Source organism: Tursiops truncatus, chromosome 3 (genome assembly GCF_011762595.2).
Source record: "Tursiops truncatus isolate mTurTru1 chromosome 3, mTurTru1.mat.Y, whole genome shotgun sequence".
Lineage (NCBI taxonomy): Eukaryota > Metazoa > Chordata > Mammalia > Artiodactyla > Delphinidae > Tursiops > Tursiops truncatus.
The window spans coordinates 48,985,266-49,005,530 of NC_047036.1; the positions used below are offsets into that span (position 1 = coordinate 48,985,266).

At 38.4% G+C, this 20,265-nt stretch overlaps 1 protein-coding gene across 9 annotated transcripts in view; it reads left to right on the top strand.

The window, feature by feature from the left end:
* Positions 1–20,265, top strand: part of IPO11 (importin 11) — a 249,283-nt gene that overhangs the window by 12,560 nt on the left and 216,458 nt on the right. For all 9 annotated transcript variants that reach the window (XM_073802150.1, XM_019929993.3, XM_073802149.1 and 6 more), the window contains exons 2-3: positions 17,004–17,147; positions 20,144–20,244. In XM_073802150.1, the coding sequence (XP_073658251.1) occupies positions 17,010–17,147; positions 20,144–20,244 (239 nt within the window). In that variant the 5' untranslated portion in view covers positions 17,004–17,009. The remainder of the gene's footprint in view (positions 1–17,003; positions 17,148–20,143; positions 20,245–20,265) is intronic.

Sequence of the window (20,265 nt, forward strand, 5' to 3'; positions counted from 1 at the left end):
TGATCTTTGCTATCGTTTCCTACACTTCTTTTAAATTTATTTCTAATCTGATTTTTATGATTTCTTTCCTTCTGCTAACTTTGGGGTTTTTTTCCTTCTTTCTGTAATTGCTTTAGGTGCAAGTTTAGGTTCTTTATTTGAGATGTTTCCTGTTTCTTAAGGTAGGATTGTATTGCTATAAACTTCCCTCTTAGAACTGCTTTTGCTGCATCCCATAGATTTTGAGTCGTCGTGTCTCCATTGTCATTTGTTTCTAGGTATTTTTTGATTTTCTCTTTGATTTCTTCAGTGATCACTTCGTTATTAAGTAGTGTATTGTTTAGCCTCCATGTGTTTGTATTTTTTACAGATCTTTTCCTGTAATTGATATCTAGTCTCACAGCATTGTGGTCGGAAAAGATACTTGATACAATTTCAATTTTCTTAAATTTACCAAGGCTTGATTTGTGACCCAAGATATGATCTATCCTGGAGAATGTTCCATGAGCACTTGAGAAAAATGTGTGTTCTGTTGTTTTTGGATGGAATGTCCTATAAATATCAATTAAGTCCATCTTGTTTAATGTATCATTTAAAGCTTGTGTTTCCTTATTTATTTTCATTTTGGATGATCTGTCCATTGGTGAAAGTGGGGTGTGAAAGTCCCCTACTATGAATGTGTTACTGTCAATTTCCCCTTTTATGGCTGTTAGTATTTGCCTTATGTATTGAGGTGCTCCTATGTTGGGTGCATAAATATCTACAATTGTTATATCTTCTTCTGGATCGATCCCTTGATCATTACGTAGTGTCCTTCTTTGTCTCTTGTAATAGTCTTTATTTTAAAGTCTATTTTGTGTGATATGAGAATTGCTACTCCAGCTTTCTTTTGGTTTCCATTTGCATGAAATGTCTTTTTCCATCCCCTTACTTTCAGTCTGTATGCGTCTCTAGGTCTGAAGTGGGTCTCTTGTAGACAGCAAATATATGGGTCTTGATTTTGTATCCATTCAGCCAATCTGTGTCTTTTAGTGGTAGCATTTAGTCCATTTACGTCTAAGGTAATTATCGATATTTATGTTCCTGTTCCCATTTTCTTAATTGTTTTGGGTTCCTTATTGTAGGTCTTTTCCTTCTCTTGTGTTTCTTGCCTAGAGAAGTTCCTTTAGCAGCTGTTGTAGAGCTGGTTTGGTGGTTCTGAACTCTCTCAGCTTTTGCTTGTCTGTAAAGGTTTTAATTTCTCCATCAAATCTGAATGAGATCCTTGCTGGGTAGAGTAATCTTGGTTGCAGGTTTTTCTCCTTCATCACTTTCAGTATATCCTGCCAGTCCCTTCTGGCTTGCAGAGTTTCTGCTGAAAGATCAGCTGTTAACCTTATGGGGATTCCCTTGTTTGTTGTTTTTCCCTTGCTGCTTTTAATATGTTTTCTTTGTATTTAATTTTTGACAGTTTGATTAATATGTGTCTTGGCATATTCTCCTTGGATTTATCCTGTATGGGACTCTCTGTGCTTCCTGGACTTGATTAACTATTTCCTTTCCCATATTAGGGAAGTTTTCAACTATAATCTCTTCAAATATTTTCTCAGTCCCTTTCTTTTTCTCTTCTTCTTCTGGAACCCCTATAATTCGAATGTTGGTGCGTTTAATGTTGTCCTAGAGGTTTCTGAGACTGTCCTCAGTTCTTTTCATTCTTCTTTCTTTATTCTGCTCTGCAGTAGTTATTTCCACTATTTTATCTTCCAGGTCACTTATCCATTCTTCTGCCTCAGTTATTCTGCTATTGATCCCATCTAGAGTATTTTTCATTTCATTTATTGTGTTGTTCATCATTGTTTGTTTAATCTTTAGTTCTTCTAGGTCCTTGTTAAATGTTTCTTGCATGTTTATTCTATTTCCAAGATTTTGGATCATCTTTACTATCATTATTCTGCATTCTTTTTCAGGTAGACTGCCTATTTCCTCTTCATTTGTTAGGTCTGGTGGGTTTTTATCTTGCTCCTCCATCTGCTGTGTGTTTTTCTGTCTTCTCATTTTGCTTATCTTACTGTGTTTGGGGTCTCCTTTTTGCAGGCTGCAGGTTCGTAGTTCCCGTTGTTTTTGGTATCTGTCCCCAGTGGCTAAGGTTGGTTTAGTGGGTTGTGTAGGCTTCCTGGTGGAGGGGACTAGTGCCTGTGTTCTGGTGGATGAGGCTGGATCTTGTCTTTCTGGTGGGCAGGTCCACGTCTGGTGGTGTGTTTTGGGGTGTCTGTCGGCTTATTATGATTTTGGGCAGCTTCTCTGCAATGGGTGGGGTTGTGTTCCTGTCTTGCTAGTTGTTTGGCATAGGATGTCCAGCACTGTAGCTTGCTGGTCGTTGAGTGAAGCTGGGTGCTGGTGTTGAGATGGAGATCTCTGGGAGATTTTTGCCGTTTGATATTGTGTGCAGCTGGGAAGTCTCTTGTGGACCAGTGTCCTGAAGTTGGCTCTCCCACCTCAGAGGCACAGCACTAACTCCTGGCTGCAGCACCAAGAGCCTTTCATCCACATGGCTCAGAAGAAAAGGGAGAAAAAGTAGAAAAAAAGAATTAGGAGAAAGAAAGGAAGAAAGAAAGGAGGGAGGGAGGGAGGGAGGGAAGAAGGAAGGCGGGAAGGAAGGAAGAAAAGAAAGAAAGACGATAAAGTAAAATAAAATAAAGTAAAATATAATAAAGTTATTAAAATAAAAAAATAATTATTAAGAGGAAAAAAAAACCAAAAAACAAAAAAATGGATGGATAGAAGCCTGGAACAAATGCTGGAAGCAAAGCTCTACAGACAAAATCTCACACAGAAGCATACACATACACACTCACAAAAAGAGGAAAAGGGGAAAAAAATCATAAATCTTGCTCTCAAAGTTCACCTACTCAATTTGGGATGATTCGTTGTCTAAAGGAGGGAAGAAAGGAAAGAAAGAACGAAGATAAAGTAAAATAAAATAAAGTTATTAAAATAAAAAGTACTTACTAAGAAAAGAATTAAAAAAAAAAAAGGACGGGTAGAACCCTCGGACAAATGGTGGAAACAAAGCTCTACAGACAAAATCTCACACGGAAGCATACACATACACACTCACAAAAAAAGGAAAAGGGGAATAAATAATAAATCTTACTCTCAAAGTCCACCTCCTTAATTTGGGATGAATCGTTGTCTATTCATGTATTCCATAGCTGCAGGGTGCATCAAGTTGATTGTGGAGCTTTAATCCGCTGCTCCTGAGGCTGCTGGGAGAGATTTCCCTTTCTCTTCTTTGTTCTCACAGCTCCCAGGGGATCAGCTTTGGATTTGGCCCCGCCTGTGCGTGTAGGTCGCCGGGAGGGCGTCTGTTCTTTGGTCAGACAGGACGGGGTTAAAGGAGCCGCTGATGCGAAGGCTCTGGCTCACTCAGGCCGGGGGTAGGGAGGGTCACGGAGTGCAGGGCGAACCTGTGGCGGTGGAGGCCGGCGTGACGTTGCACCAGCCTCAGGCGTGCCGTGCGTTCTCCCAGGAAAGTTGTCCCTGGATCCCGGGACCCTGGCAGTGGCGGGCTGCACAGGCTCCCCGGAAGGGGGGTGTGGATAGTGACCTGTGTTCGCACACAGGCTTCTTGGTGGCGGCAGTGGCAGCCTTAGTGTCTCATGTCTGTCTCTGGGGTCCGCGCTTTTAGCCGCGGTTCGCGCCCGTCTCTGGAGCTCCTTTAAGCAGCGTTCTTAATCCCCTCTCCTGGAGCACCAGGAAATAAAGAGGGAAGAAAAAGTCTCTTGCCTCTTAGGCAGGTCCAGACTTTTCCCCGGACTCCCTCCCGGCTAGCTGTGGTGCACCAACCCCCTGCAGGGTGTGTTCACACCGCCAACCCCAGTCCTCTCCCTGGGATCTGACCAATGCCCGAGCCTCAGCTCCCAGCCCCGCCCGCTGCGGCGGGGGAGCAGACAAGCCACTGGTGAGTGCCGGTCGGCCCTGATCCTCTGTGCGGGAATCTCTCTGCTTTGGCCTCCGCACCCCTGTTGCTGTGCTCTCCTCTGCGGCTCCGAAGCTCCCCCCCTCCACCACCCGCAGTCTCCGCCCGCGAAGGGGCTTCCAAGTGTGTGGACACTTTTCCTCCTTCACCGCTCCCTCCCACTGGTGCAGGTCCCGTCCCTATCCTTTTGTCTCTGTTTATTCTTTTTTCTTTTGCCCTACCCAGGTACGTGGCGGGGGGGCTTTCTTGCCTTTTGGGAGGTCTGAGGGCTTCTGCCAGCGTTCAGTAGGTGTTCTGTAGGAGTTGTTCCACGTGTAGATGTATTTCTGGTGTATCTGTGGGGAGGAAGGTGATCTCCGCGTCTTACTCTTCCTCTATCTTCCGAGAGTAGTTTTAATGATGCATTATTTAAGTACAGAAGTAGAGACAGTGCTGTAAAGTTGTTGTCATGTTTTGCCTCTGTGAAGTTTTCATTTTCATGTTTTCAATCCCATCTTGTATTACATTATTCTTTAGGCTCCCATTCATTTCTTTCCCTCAGGAGTGCTTTTCTCAGCATTCTTTGCCCTAACTTCCTGAACCCTGAAAACACTTGCTGTAAGTTTGTCCTGTCACTTTGCAGATGGTTGTCCTGGCCAAGTGGTCACTGAGAATTCCAGTGTCGTCCTCTTCCCCTGTCGTTGATGGGAAGAGGATGCTTAGAACACACTCTTTGGGATGTGCTACTTACTTCTTACCATCAGGTGGCACTGCAGATTAATCAGTTTATTTCTACATCTTTAGAAATAGTAGATCTAGTAGGATGTTATCTTGTAAAGGAACAAGTTGATGTGGAACCTTTCATGGAAAATACTTGGAAGTGAAATTAAAGATAAACACGATATTGCTAACAAACACAAATTTATTTTCCTTTTATATCATGGAAGTGTACAGTATATATGTGAAGCTTAAAGGAAAGTAAATAATAAATCAGAATTTTTTTTCTTAGTTTTATTTTTCTCAGACTGTTAAATGTTTTAAAGTTTTGTTTTTATGAATGTCACATAGTAAGAATTTTTAGAGATGAATATTTGTAGGTAAAACTGCTGTTAGAATATAAGACTCAGAGTCCCCTGCATGAGGAAAATGTCTTTTGGTAAATATTGCCATCACAAATCCAGGTAATATGGCAGAACTGTTGCTTAGCAACTCTTGCTACTGAAAACCAAGTCCTGAATGTTTATGATGAGAGTGCAGTTATTGACTACATTATCTACTTAAATGTGTATATATAATATATTACCATGATTTCTTGGTGTGTGCTGGACAGGAGAAATACATGATGATTTGAAACTCTTGAGGAGTTTGAATAAGTTTTAGGATTACAGAAGAGAAATCAAGCAAATATTCCCATGGAAATTTAGAGTAGGTGTAAAGTGAAAATTCTTGGCCTTTTAAAAAAAATGTTTTTTCATCGTTAAGGTAAAATGTGTAGACTATTAGAATCCCCATAACTCCTAGGACTACCTTAGCACAACACTTTATAATCTTATGTTTCCTGCTTGTCTTTTATTCTTAGGCATTTTTATATTTGTATAGCTTTATTATGTTTATGTGGTATTTTTTATTTGACATTATAGATATTCCTCTAATTACAAAATAGACTAAGAGTATTTTTAAAATCCTGATTGATTTAGGAGTTAAGCTTGAGTTTCTACCACCAAGCAGGAGTTTGTAAGTCCTTTGAAACTCTTGAGTAGGTAGAATATTTTAGGAGTAGAGAAGAGAAGGCAAGGGAATGTCTCCTCTCCTCCTTGTTCTGTATGTTTTAGTGTGTATCTTTTATTCCAGAATAGACCAGTCTTTGACAGTGTGCATGATGTCTCATAGGGAATGCTTCCATAGCCCTCGTGGTTCTTTGAGTTGAAGGTATTTGGAGATATATGGAAGCATCTTGAGTCAAAACAATCCCTAGGAAGTGTTATTTACATATACTATGCAGGGATACTAAACAACCTATAATGCATGCACAGAGAAGAATTTTCCTGCCAAGCAGTCTCTGTTGAGAAACTGAAATGAATCCAAATGCTACAGTGTGAATTTGAATAGGACTAGCATCTTTGGAACCTTCTGGCTTATGTCAGAAGTCTTTTGTCCTTTCATCTTGCTTTAGTTTCTTAAACAAGTGCTCTTCCTTGCTCTCAGTTAACATCACTTGTTGTTACTTTAGCCACATTTTTCATTTCTTCAGCTTTTCCTGGTCTCTTGCTAACTTTGGCATTTACATAGTCAGAGCACTTAAAAGAAAATAACAGCTTTATTAAGATATATTCACAGACCATACAATTCACCCACTGCAAATGTACAATTCAGTGAGTTTTAGTATATTCACAGAGTTGTGTGATCATCACTACAATCGATTTTAGAACACTTCATCACCTCAAACTGAAGTCATTCCACATTTTTCCCCAATCCCTTTTTATGGCTTGATAGATCATTTCTTTGTAGCATTGAATAATATTCTATTGTCTGGATATACCACAGTTTGTTTATCCATTCACCTACTAGAGGACATCTTGGTTACTTCCAGGTTTTGGCAGTTATGAATAAAGCTGCTATAAATATGTATGTGCAGGTTTTTGTGTGGACATAAAGTTTTCATCTCCTTTGAGTAGGTACCATCGAATGCGATGGCTGGATTTTATAGTAAGAGTATGTTTAGTTTTGTAAGAAACCACCAAACAGTCTTCCAAAAGTGGCTGTACCATTTTGTACTTCCACCAGCAATGTCTGAGAGTTCCTGTTGCTGCACGTTCTTGCTAGCATTTGGCCATTCTAAAAGGTATGTAGTGGTATCTCATCGTCATTTTAATTTGTATTTCCCTGATGACATATAATGGGGAGCATCCTCTCATATGCTTATTTTGACATCTGTATATCTTCTTTGGTAAGGTGTCTGTTAAGGTCTTTGACTGATTTTTTTTAATCGGGTTGTTTTCTTGTTGTTGAGTTTTAAGAGTTCTTTTTATATTTTGGGTAACAGTTCATTATCAGATGTGTCTTTTGTACATATTTTCTGTCAGTCTGTGGCTTGTCTTCTCATTCTCTTGACATTGTCTTTTGCCGAGCAGAAGTTTTAAATTTTAGTAAAGTCCAGCTTATCAATTATTTCTTTCATGGATTGTGTCTTTGGTGTTGAATCTAAAAAGAAATCACTATACCCAAGGTCATCTAGGTTTTCTCCTATGTTATTTTCTAGGAGTCTTCTAGTTTTATGTTTTAAGTTTTGGTTTATGATCCATTTTGAGTTAATTTTTGTGAAGGGTGTAAAGTCTGGGTTTAGATTCATTTTGTTTTGCATGGATGTTCATTTGTTCCTGCACCATTTGTTGAAGAGCCTATCTTTCCTCTATTGTACTACCTTTGCTCCTTTGTCAAAGATCAGTTGGCTATATTTATGGGCGTCTATTTCTGGGCTTTCAAATCTGTTCCATTGATCAGTTTGTCTACCCTTCACCAGTATCACTCTCCTGATTCATGTAGCTTTATAGTAAGTCTTGAAGTGGGTAGTGTCAGTCCTCCCAGTTTGTTCTTCAATATTGTATTGGCTAATCCATGTCTTTTGTTTCTACATGTAAACATTAGAATCAGATTGTTCATATCTGTAAGTTAACTTGTTGGGATTTTGATTGGAATTGCATTGAATCCACAGATCAGGTTGAGAAGAAGTGACATCTTGACAATGTTGAGTCTTTCTATCTATGAACATGGAATATCTATTCAATATTTATTTAGTTCCTTCATTTCATTGGTATTTTGTGGTTTTCCTCATATAGATCTTGTACATATTTTGTTAGATTTATACGTAAGTATTTCATTTTTAGGGGTGCTAATGTAAATGATTTTAATGTGTTTTTAATTTTCATTTCCACTTGTTCATTGATGGTATATAGGAAAGCATTTGACTTTTGTCTATTAACCTTGTATCCCACAACTTTGCTATAAATTGCCTATTAGTTCCAGGAAGTTTTTGGTTGATTCTTTCAGATTTCTACATAGATGATCATGTCACTTCTGAACAGAGACAGAGTTATGTCTTCCTTCCTGATATGTATACCGTTTATTTTCTTTTCTTACCTTATTGCATGACCAAGGACTTCTAGGTCCATGTGGAAAAGGAGTGTTGAGAAGGGACATCCTTGCTTTGTACCTGATCTTAGTGGGAAGGCTTTGAGTTTCTCACCATTAAGTATGGTGTTATGTGTAGGTTTTCTGTAGATTGTCTTTATCAGGTTGAGAAACCTCTCCTCATCTTTTGCCTTTTAATCGATTGTTTATCTTTTTATTGTTGGATTATAAACATTCTTTGTATATTTTGCTTATAAGCCCCTTATCAGGTATATGATTTGCAAATATTTTCTCTTGTCCTGTGAATTGTATTTATTTTCTCGATGGTATTTGGTAAAGTTTTAAATTTTGATGAATTTAACTGATCTTACTTTAGTTGCATGTGCTTTGGTATCATATTTGAGAATGCTTTACCTAGCCCAAGGTCATGAAAGTATACTCCTAGATCTTCTTCTAAGAGTTTTATAGAGTTGCCTCTTTATGCTTAGCTTTATGATCCACTTGGAGTTAATTTCTGTCTATGGTGTAAGGAAGAGGTCCAGCTGTTCTTTTGCATGTGGATACCTAGTGGTTCCAGCACTGTTTGTTGAAAAGACTATTCTTTCTCCATTGAATTGTCTTGGTACCCTTGCCAAAAATCACTTGACTTTAGATGTAAGGGTCTGTTTCTGGATTTTAAAATCTGTTTTATTGATGTGTGTATCTGTCCTTTTGCCAGTACCAACACTGTCTTGATTATTGTAGCTTTGTAGTAAGCTTTGAAATCTGGAAGTGTGAGTGAATTTCCCACATTTCTGTTACTGATTGCAATCTGAGGACATATTTGTATGATTTCAACCCTTTTAAATTTGTCAGGACTTGTTTTGTGGCCTAGCATATGGTCTGTCCTGGAGAATGTTTCATGTGCACTTGAGATGAATGGTTGCTTTCATTCTGCTGTTGAGTGGAATGTCTGTTAAGTCAAGTTTGTGTATAATGTTGTTCAAAACATATTTCCTTTTTTCTTTTTTTTTCTTTTTTTTTTTTGCCATGCTGTGTGTCTTGTGGGATCTTAGTTCCCTGACCAGGGATTGAACCGGGGCCCTCAGCAGTGAAAGTGTGGAGTCCTAACCACTGTACTGCCAGTGAATTCCCAAGACATATTTCCTCATTGATCTTTCTAGATGTTCTCTCCATTTTTGAAAGTGGAGTATTGAAATCTCCAACTGTTATTGTTCCTGGCTGAGCAAGCTGGGTTGGACATGACTGAGGCCCACTGTTTTTGGCCTGATATGCCTGGGGTAGAGCTTCTGCCCCATGACTGATGCCTGGGTGGAAGAAGAGTACCCCAGACCTTTTGGCTGTGCTTGTCTGGAATAGAGCTTCAGTATGTAGCTCAGTTAGATGAGAAATACTAGCTGTCGGGCTTCCCTGGTGGCGCAGTGTTTGAGAGTCCTCCTGCCGATGCAGGGGACACGGGTTCGTGCCCCGGTCCGGGAAGATCCCACATGCCGCGGAGCGGCTGGGCCCGTGAGCCATGGCCGCTGAGCCTGTGCGTCCGGAGTCTGTGCTCTGGAACGGGAGAGGCCACAACAGTGAGAGGCCCACGTACCGCAAAAAAAAAAGAAAGAAAGAAAGAAAGAAAAGAAATGCTAGCTGTCTGCTTTTCTTGGGGAGAAACTGTAGCCCTAGATTAAGAGCCGGAGTGAGAGGGCCCCATGTTCTTGGCTCATTCTGCCTGGAGTATAGCTTCTGTCACACTGGGGCAGGAGTGAGTTTGTGGCTCAAATGCCACAGATTGTTGCTATTTTTACCAAGATTTAGTAGTATTTCTTGCATAAATGTTTCTCCATTTGCTGTATGTCCTTAAATATGCTTTCCAGAGACTGTAAATGGTTGCTTTTTATAACTTTTATCAGTTACAGTTGTTTAACTGAGGAGAGGATCTGTGGAGCTCTTCATGCCACCATCCCAGAAGTGTTCTCTCTCCTTTCTTTTAAACTGGAAATTGAATCTAGAGTCTTGATTAGATTGTGGCTGATCAGTTTTGGTAGTTCAGAGATGAGGTTGTATACTTCTTTTTGCATCATCACATCAGGAGGCACTTTAGCTCAAGTTGTGCAGCTGTTGGTGATACTAAAGTTGCTTTCTTGGTTGAGCCGGAGACTGACAGATCCCTTCATTTTAAAGGTTTGTTTATTTCTTCATTGTATTTAGCAAGTAATCTGTGGGGCGATACACTGGGAATATTCTGTTCCCCAACAGCTCTTCTTTCACTTAATGGTTTTAGCATCCATATTGATCTATGCCTGAATAAATTATTTCACTGAGGGAACCTTTTTTGATTTTGAAATTCTTTTTTCTTCAATTTTTCTTGTAATCTTACACCTTCTTTTCTTCAGTCAGTTTACTTACTGCTTTAACTTTTAAAAGTGGGGTGTGGTTATTGTTTGTGTGGAATGTCCTAAAACTAAGGACAAGCACAGATAATGTAGTAGTCTAAAGAAAATTGTCATGGCTGAAGTTAAAGTCGATGCAGGCCTGAGAAGTCTGTTTGTTGGTGGCAGGCAGGGGTACTGAGTTTTCCCTATTTGTTTCTTTTAATGAAAATTGGTAAATTTCCAACTACAGGTGCATCTGTATTATCTTTGGATTTCGGATTTTTCCACAGTGGGCAAAGTATCTTATAGAATCAAGCCTAGAAAGTCCAGTTACAAGGTATGAGTATTTTTAGGCTCTTGGTCACATATTGCTAGATTATTTAGACTTTAATAGAATCAAAGCCTACAATAAAGTTCAGTAATGAATAAATTGAACTGACTGACTTGTGAAATAGTGAGAAGGGTGAAATGCCTGCCCTTTTAATTTTCACCTTCTCTTTTCGTATTATTGTTCTTAGAGGAAAAAAAGAGTATGCATTTAGATTTTGAATAATGCTCTTCTGTAGTGTAGTTGAGAGCTAATAAAATGCTCACAAGCAGTGTTTCCTCTTGCTTATGATTTTGAAACTATACATATTAATGAAAATCAAAGCAACCTCAGTGTATACACTATTAATTAGAAGACCTAGGCAAATTTAATCTTGCTGTTTGCTTGGTTGTCTCTTGATAATTTATAGGAGCACAGAAAGGGAAAGGATACATTGTTTTAACATAGGTATGGGATTTCTCTCACTACACATAGACCTCAACAGAGGAGATGTAACAGCACTTCTACTGTGAGAGACTAGCTTCCATGGCCTTCAGGCCTACATGATGATTGATCACCATGAAGATCCTGTCAAGTTCTTTGAGAAATACCTCTGCCCATTCCCACCAGTTAGTCTGTGTCTGTCTCTCCCTCTCCTCTTACCTTCTACCCTGTCCCTTCTTTTCTCATTCCTTACCCCCTTCTTTTCTTCTTCCCTCTCTTTCTCTGTCAGTCTCAGGTCTCTGGCTTTTTTGGAGACTAGTTGTGTGTCTGCTTCACTACTATGTGCAAATAACAGTAGTAGCCCTGTTATATTTCTGCATGCTAATTCCAAGAGAAAGATATTGAAGGTTAGTTTCCAGGTGTATTACCCTCCAAACTGACTACTGCTAGTCAGTAGTCATCTATCTTTTATCCCAAATGAAGTTTATTTCCACACTGTTACATTTGAATGACTCAGTACATTTCTCCCCCTGTTCTTTGTTGCCATTGTTGTCCTCTCAAGAAAACTCCACAATTGAGTACTGTATGAATATTTAATACATAGAAAATGTAGTCCTTTCAGATTTCTGATGGATTTAGGAATCTTTTTCTCCAGGAACCTATTATGGGAGAGCCTGGTGTGTTTCTAATTATTAGGGAGTAGGGTGGTATGTTTTAGTAGGAAGAGCTGGGATTCTAAACACCTTGTTATTAGGGCTCACTCTGCCATGTACTAGTTTTCTACAATGATCCTGGACAGTTCTCTTGATAGCTGTAAGTTCTTCCTCTATAAAACAGTGATATTAGTACACATGCCATATTTGCTTTTTTATAGGTTTGTTATGGGATCTTTAAAAAATTTAATAGGCTTTAGTAATGTGGTATGTTTAATAATCCATTATGGGTCTGGATTGTTATTTTTGATGATGCACTTAATCTGCAATTTAGGAACTGATTGCTGCCTGAAGCTTCCCTTCAGGAAGTTGATTAGTACTTGGAAATATTTCCAGTATAAGTTATGAATGATGATTTGTTTCTCAGACCGAAAAGCCTTTTTACCCAATAGATAAATCACTCATAATATTGCTTCTGTGGGGGAAATATACTCTGATTCCAACTGGTATTCTAGAAACTTATTTTTCATAGTTTTTTTTTTTAATACTTAGCAGCATCAGTATTTATTTATTTATTTATTTGGCCATGCCGTGTGGCATGCAGGATCTTAGTTACCCGACCAGGCATCAAACCCGTGCCCCCTGCATTGGGAGCTTGGAGTCTTAACCACTGGACCGCCAGGGAAGTCCTGTAGTTTGTTTTAGTAAGAATAATTCTCTGCCTCCCACCTCATTATTTCCCATATTTTGGGGAGAGAAAATGACCCTTTCTAATTCTTATCTTAACAACTACTGCAGTGCTTGGCATAGAATTGGTTCTCCAAAAATATATAAGCTGAGCTTTCCTTCCCAGACTGGATGAGCTTTTTGGGAGCAAGGATCAAAGCAAGAGGAGGAGAGGACAGGGCATATACTGCTGGGGAAGACCTGGATGGAGCAGGGTGCTGGAGGGAGGTAGGGATGGGGAACTCTAGCATTTCCATTAGAACAGGTGAATGGCGAGAGTAAGTGGGGCATAAAGTTAAGAGTACATAGACTTAAAATTTTTTTAAATATTTATTTAGGCTGTGCTGGGTCTTAGTTGTGGCATGCAGGATCTTCCTTGTGGCGTGTTTAGTTGCAGCATGTGGGCTTCTTAGTTGCGGCATGCATGTGGGATCTAGTTCCCCGACCAGGGATCGAACTTGGGCCCCCTGCATTGGGAGCACAGAGTGTTACCCAGTGGACCACCAGGGAAGTCCCAGAGATAAGAGAACATAGACTTAAGGATTGCTTTGTTGCGAAGGTCCAGAGAAGTGTGAAGGTGTGTGTGTATGTGAGTGCTCTGCACAATCTTTGTTCTAGGTAACAATTGCTCTGGGGGTTGGCAGTAGTCAGTGATTTTATTTTTCAAGTAGTAACCCAAAACAGAGACATGGCTTTTTTCTTTCTTTTTGCAGGTTGAGTTTGGGGTAGGGATGAGTTCTGGTATAGCCTTTCTCTATTATTATATTCGTATATTTTTCCTATCTTCCAGTGACTTTTTTTGTGTGTGTATCAAAGTCCAGACACTTTATTTTCCCCTACAAGGTCGTCCGTCACATGATCTGTTCCTGCCTACATCTCCAATCTCATCTTGTACTACTTTCCACTTTTCTCATTAAGTGCCAATTATACTGGCTTTCTTAAGTTTGTTTATAATATTAAGGCCTTGTTTTCAGTTGTTTTCCCAATCCAGAACTCTGCTTTCAGATCTTTGCTTGTGGGTCTCTCTTGTCACTCTCATGTCTCTTGTAAATGTCACTAGAGAAACCTTCTCTGAACACCCAATCTGAAGTAACACATTCAGTTAGAGTCAATTTTTAACATTATTTTCTTCATATCACTACCTCTTTCTTTTTTTAAAAAACAGATCTGTTTTCTTCCACTAGAATGTAAACTGCATGAAGTCAGAACACCATTTTGTTCACTGCTATTTTCTCAGCACCTAGAACAGTGCCTGGTATGCAGCAGGCTTTCAGCAGTTTTATTGAATAAATCAGTTAATTAGCTCCTGTGTGGTTCAGTGTGAAGTCCTTTATTGCTCGAAATTGATCACTTTTGTTAATTCAGCAAATATTTATTAAGCATATGTCATGTATCTTGTTGGGCCCTGGGACTACAGAGATGCCTTAAATGTCTGTTCTGTCACTCAAGGAAGGCAGTATTAGATATTGATTAAGAATAGTGGCTTTGGGGATTTCCCTGGTGGTCCAGCAGTTAAGACTACGCTCCCAGTGCAGGGGGCCTGGGTTTGATCCCTGGTCAGGGAACTAGATCCCACATGCCGCAACTAAGAGCCTGCACGCTGCAACTAAGAGATCCCGCATGCCGCAATGAAGATCCCACGTGCTGCAACTAAGACCTGGTGCAGCCAAATAAGCAAACAAACAATTGAGTCCCCATCCTGGCCTCTTGTCTAAGGCCAGCATTTAAAAAAAAAGAATAAAATAAAGAATAGTGGCTTTGGTGTTCAAGTCCAGGGACTGCTACTTAGTAGATTGTGACCTTGGCAAGGTAAGGTCTCTGATCCTTTAGGTTTCTCCCTAAAAAATGGGGATAAGAGTATCTACTACATAGAATAATTATTAGGAATAAATAAATGAATAAAGCACTTAGTACAATGCTTGGCATGTAATATATGCTCAGATCTTGGCTTTTGTTTTTATTTATTTTATTTTATTTTTTTTAAAGCTGGTTGCTCTTACATTGCTTGGGAGAGAATCAGTGAATTCCTGCTCTGTATACCTCAGTTCCCTTGTGAGAACTGCAAATTAGTGCTGGGTCAACCTTTTTTTAAAAAAAAAAATATATATATATAAAAAATATATTTAATTTGTTTATTTTTGGCCACGTTGGTTCTTTGTTGCTGTGCACAGGCTTTCTCTAGTTGTGGTGAGCGGGGGCCACTCTTTGTTGTGGTGTGCAGGCTTCTCATTGCGGTGGCTTCTCATTGCGGTGGCTTCTCGTTGCGGAGCACAGGCTCTAGGCGCACAGGCTTCCGTAGTTGTGGCACACGGGCTCAGTAGTTGTGGCTCACGGGCTCTAGAGCGCAGTCTCAGTAGTTGTGGCGCACAGGCTTAATTGCTTCGCAGCACGTGGGATCTTCCCGGACCTGGGCTTGAACCCATGTCCCCTACATTGGCAGGCGGATTCTTAACCACTGCACCACCAGGGAAGCCCTAGCTTTTTCTTTTTTTAAAATTAATTAATTAATATTTATTTTTGGCTGCATTGGGTCTTCGTTGCTGTGCTCGGGCTTTCTCTAGCTGTGGAGACTGGGGGCTACTCTTCATTGCGGTGCGTGGGCTTCTCATTGCGGTGGCTTCTCTTGTTGAGGAGCACGGGCTCTAGGTGTGCAGGCTTCAGTAGGTGTGGCTTGCGGGCTCAGTAGTTGTGGCGCATGGGATTAGTTGCTGCGAGGCATGTGGGATCTTCCCGGACCAGGGATCAAACCCATGTCCCCTGCATTGGAAGGCGGATTCTTAACCATTGTGCTGCCAGGGAAGTCTTGGGTCTACCTTTTTTAGTAAGAATGTATAATCGAAACTGCTGTACATCTTGTCATTCACTGCATTAGCAGTAGAGCTGGACTTTCAGGTGTACCTTAGTTTTAGATGTTCTAAAGTTGTGCTTCTCAAACTCTGACAATTATTAAGATTTACCTAGAGAACTTACTAAAGCACAGCTTTTTGTCCCACTGCCTCCTGCCTTCAGCCCCTATTTTCATTTGCTAGGTTTGGAGAGAGGGTTGAGAATTTGCATTTCTGTGAGGTGATGCTGGTGTTGCCAGTCCTTGGGCCACACTTTCAGTGAGATTGTGCTAATATGGTATAGCCACTAGCCACATGTGGCTATTGAGTACTTGAAATGTGGTTAGTTTGAAATAAGATGTGCCTTAAGTATAAAATATACACAGGAGTTTGAAGATTTAGTATAAGAAATGTAAAATATCTCATTGTTACTTTCAAAAATATTGATTGCATGTTGAAAGGATAACATTTTGGAAATATTGAGTTAAATGTAATATAATAAATCTAATTCCACATGTTTCTATTTCTTAATGTGGCTACTTAAAAGGTAAAAAGTACATACATGGCTTGCTTTTGTGGCTTGCATTATATTTCAACTACGCAGGAAGACATACTGCCTATCTCTTTAAAGTATCTTCTTAGGGCCTCCATGAAGTGAGTCTCTCTTATATAGCCTGTTTTTGAAATCACACATTATCAACAAACCGTCTAAATTGAGTAAAAATCCATTCACTTATTACCAAGTGGTAATGAAACATGGAAACTTACATTGTTCAAGAAACTCCTATAATGGAAAAGAATCTGAAAAAGTATCTATGTATCTATCTAACTGAATCACTTTGCTGGGTACTTAAAACTAACACAACATTGTAAATTAACTATACTTCAATAAAAAAAATTTACCAAGAAAGTAAACAAAACAAAACACCCCCAAAACTCCTAATTAGTGAGGGAGACAATATATATTTACAGGGTACCACCCTAGTCAGTTCTAAAATACAGACAACAGACTACTAATTTAAAAGTAGTTCAGCTCCATTACTAATTGGTAATATTTTGTCTGATTCCAGTTATTATGCCCTAGCGCTGCTTTACTCACATAGACTTCAAAATGACTAATTTCCTTAAAAGTTGTAATATTTGGGTAAAATTTCTTGTTGAATCAACTTTTGGAATCTTCCCTTTTCATGAGTCATTGCAATTTAATTACAACTCTTAACAAAGGAGGTAATTTGCTTTGGCTATATTCCTTATGGGTTAATGACTTTTAGACTTCTACTGTCTGGAACATTCTTCAGTTTTAGGTAACTACTGTCATAAAGCTAATTCCCAGTCACCTCTGTACTGGGAACTATTTTTTATCAACTCTTAGTTTTCAGTTTTAATCTTGCATACTTTGTATATGTGTATTGTGAACTATACATACTTTTCTGAGTAAACAATTGTACACAATTTTGGGGATGATTAGAAACAGAATCCTGGAGAATTCAATAAATTGCTTATGTATTTTTAGAATGGCTTCAGATTCTTGGTACAGGATTAGATCATCCAACCCTTAAGATCCTTTCTAACTTTTCTCCCTTTTATTAGTGTTAATTTTTTAAGTATAATATACATTCAAGTATGTTAACTTATCATTGCCAGGTTTCCATGGATCTCAATAGTGCCAGTACTGTCGTTCTTCAGGTCTTAACACAGGCCACCAGTCAGGATACTGCTGTGTTAAAACCAGCTGAGGAGCAGTTGAAACAGTGGGAGACGCAGCCAGGTTTCTATTCAGTGTTGCTGGTAAGTTGTTCTAAAAGAGTTTACTATAAATTTTAATAAAATGAGACACTATTATTTTTAATTGTCCTAAAAACTTACTTGTATTGGTGGTTTACTTTAGTGAAACTGATCCAAATGTTTGCCTGCCATTGCTCCTGCCACATATAAATTCAGAGCATGGCTCTTTGAGAATGTTTAAAAAATGTTTATTGATGATTGAATAAATAACCCAGCAGGGTACTGGTAGAATCTGCTCAGTAGACAACACTGTGCTGATAATCTATTTTAGTGTGTTAATGCTGACCTGAAGACTTTAGGTAGTACACTTTGATGTTTTGTCTTCATCCTTATCCTTGCCCCAGTTAATTTATGTTGTCAGAGTTGTTCAGGTCTCCCCACCACTGCATCCGTCAGGTCTACCTTGGTCAGTGTGTTTCACTTTAAAACGCCATTTTCTTTTCCCCTGTCTAAAAATTTTATTTTCTTAACATATCTGATGTTTTCCTGGGTATTATGGGAAATAGTATGATAATTAACAATATGTGCTTTAACTATATCTTTCTGCGAGTTAGAAGCTTTTGGTTAATTAATGAAAATCGTTTTCTCAATGCCAGAATGAAAAGATGTCTTTTTGTATTGAAGGCCTTTCTTATTCTTTTCTTCTTCGGAAAATTTCTGAACTCTGATTAGTGTGTGAGATTTAGTTTCTGGCCATGGCAAGGAGGTTACCAGTTGGATCAAAAACCAATTCAGTATGTGTGACTGGGTCAAAAATTCAGAGCAGAACTGTTTACTATATCTTGTAAAATAGAAAATTATGACACTACATACATATTTTGACTTCATGACTAAAAAGTTTTGAGTTGTTACATTTAAGAAGTTCCTAGTCATGCCTGGAAGGGAAATTAAATATCTGGAGTCATACGTGATATTCTGAATATATAACATGAAAGTTGGCTCTTTGACACAATAACACAAAGATAAAAAACATTAATTTCTAAAGATACTAAAGAAAGTATCTTATTCTTGTAGATAATCCCAGCATTATGTTTGTAAATTTGGGGCATAGTATAAATCTTTAGAAAATCTCTGACTATATGCTTATTTAAATGAATGTGCTCTGTATTTAGCCTTGTGTTTTTTCAGGCCAAAATAGAAAACATTTTATCTTATTTTGGTTACTGCTTGACCTTGGAAAAACCAATAGACTTGCTTGATACCTTTTGTGTAATGTATGAATTATTAATATTAAGTGCCTAGACCTTTTTGTTTTTATTTTTACTAGGTATACTTTTCTTCTTAGAGGGATAGTAAAATTTCTTTTAGATAGAATAGATTATAATAGATTTAAAAACTGCTGAGTTTATTTTTTCTTTTTTCCCTGTACTCACTGTCTTGCCACATTTGCTCTGTTTGAGCCTTAGCCATCCAGTTTAGTCTGGAGATTCCTACATTTGTATATCTGATCTCAGGTGTGTGTTCCAATCCTGTTATTCAATATGTTTATTCAGTATATAATATATATTTACTTGGATTGACACCTGCAGCTTGACTTTTCTTGGTTCCTAAGTGTAGCTGAGTTCGGCTGAGATCCGCCAACTTCCGCAGTATTCCCACGTTACTTTCATTCATTCACTCATTTGCTCAGTTGAAATTTATGAAGTTTCTGCTTTGCTGGGCTGTGTGCTAGACTCCACTCATAAGACACAACTCAGTCTAGTGTGGGAGGTAGGCATGTAAAGTGTTGAAGTCGAATGCAATTAATTAGTTATGCAATTAATGTGGTGAGAGAATCTGTTCTTTCTTTTGGAAAGGAGACCCAAAAGAGGGACTCTGACTCAGTTGTCAGGGGTCTTAAGGAATAAGTGGGCATTACACAACTATCTTCGTAACTTTTTTTTCGTTGCACATGATTTTTTAAAAATAGGTTTATAGTATACATACCTATTTTTAATACTTAACATCAATTGTTTTTATAGTAAAGGAGATACTTCCACATCATTGTTTTTGGCTTTGAGGTTTTCCCACACAAGGTTGTGTTTAAGAGGTCAACTCCAGGGATTTGAGTTGTTTTTGGTGTGAGGTGTAGTACAGTTTTAGTTAGTTAACATATTCCTACAATCCTGTTTGTCCTATGTACCCGCTATTCTAGAAACATTTTTTAGAAAGCAGTAGAACATTTTAATTCTCACTGTGATGTTTTAAATTACAGTGTTAGTATTAGGTTTACTATTCTTTTTATTTCATATACATTTATAACTGTCACTTATAAGCTTTTGATAACAATTTTAATAAATTTTAAAATCAATTAAAGGTTATAGAACAGTTGTAATTTTGACTTCAAGGTCATGTTGCTCGGTTTAGCTTGCACAGTCATTTTTACACTGTCCCACTATGGTGCAAGGCAGGGACTGCCTGTATTTGATTAACACAGTGAATAAATTTTTTGAGTAATGGTTAACTTTGAGTTGAAATTATTCATATCACTTCTGCCTTTATATTACTTGAAAATATTTTGCTGTCGAACTCATTCGTAAGCATAATTGCTTTGATAAGGAGGATGCTTTGAAATTGTTTATTTCATAGCATGAATTAATAACCCAGGGGCTTTGGCTCTTTGAATCTGTGCTGTGGTGGGTCTGCTTTTTCTTTTTTAATTTAGCAGTGTTTATTTTAGTTTCGTGTGTGTGCGTGTAGATTATGCTGTGTAATTAGATTTGTTTCTGAATTTAATTTTTTATTAGGAAAAATTTAAAACCTACCTAAATATAGAATAGTATAATGAATCTCCACATACCCATTACTCAGCTTACATAATTAACATGCTCCCGAGCAGATATGCTTTCTTACATGAATTGTAGAGCTATAGATATTTAGAAAATAACGATATGATATGGGTAGTGATAAAATTTAAGTGAAGCATTTAATTAAAAATCTATCCATACTTTTTTGAGTTATGTTAATTATACTTCTAACTTATTACATGTTCATTCTGATGCTTTGTTTTTTATTTACAGAATATTTTCACAAACCACACTCTGGATATAAATGTAAGGTGGCTTGCTGTGCTGTATTTTAAAAATGGAATTGATCGCTACTGGAGACGTGTAGCACCTCAGTAAGTTCCACCTCTTCCCCC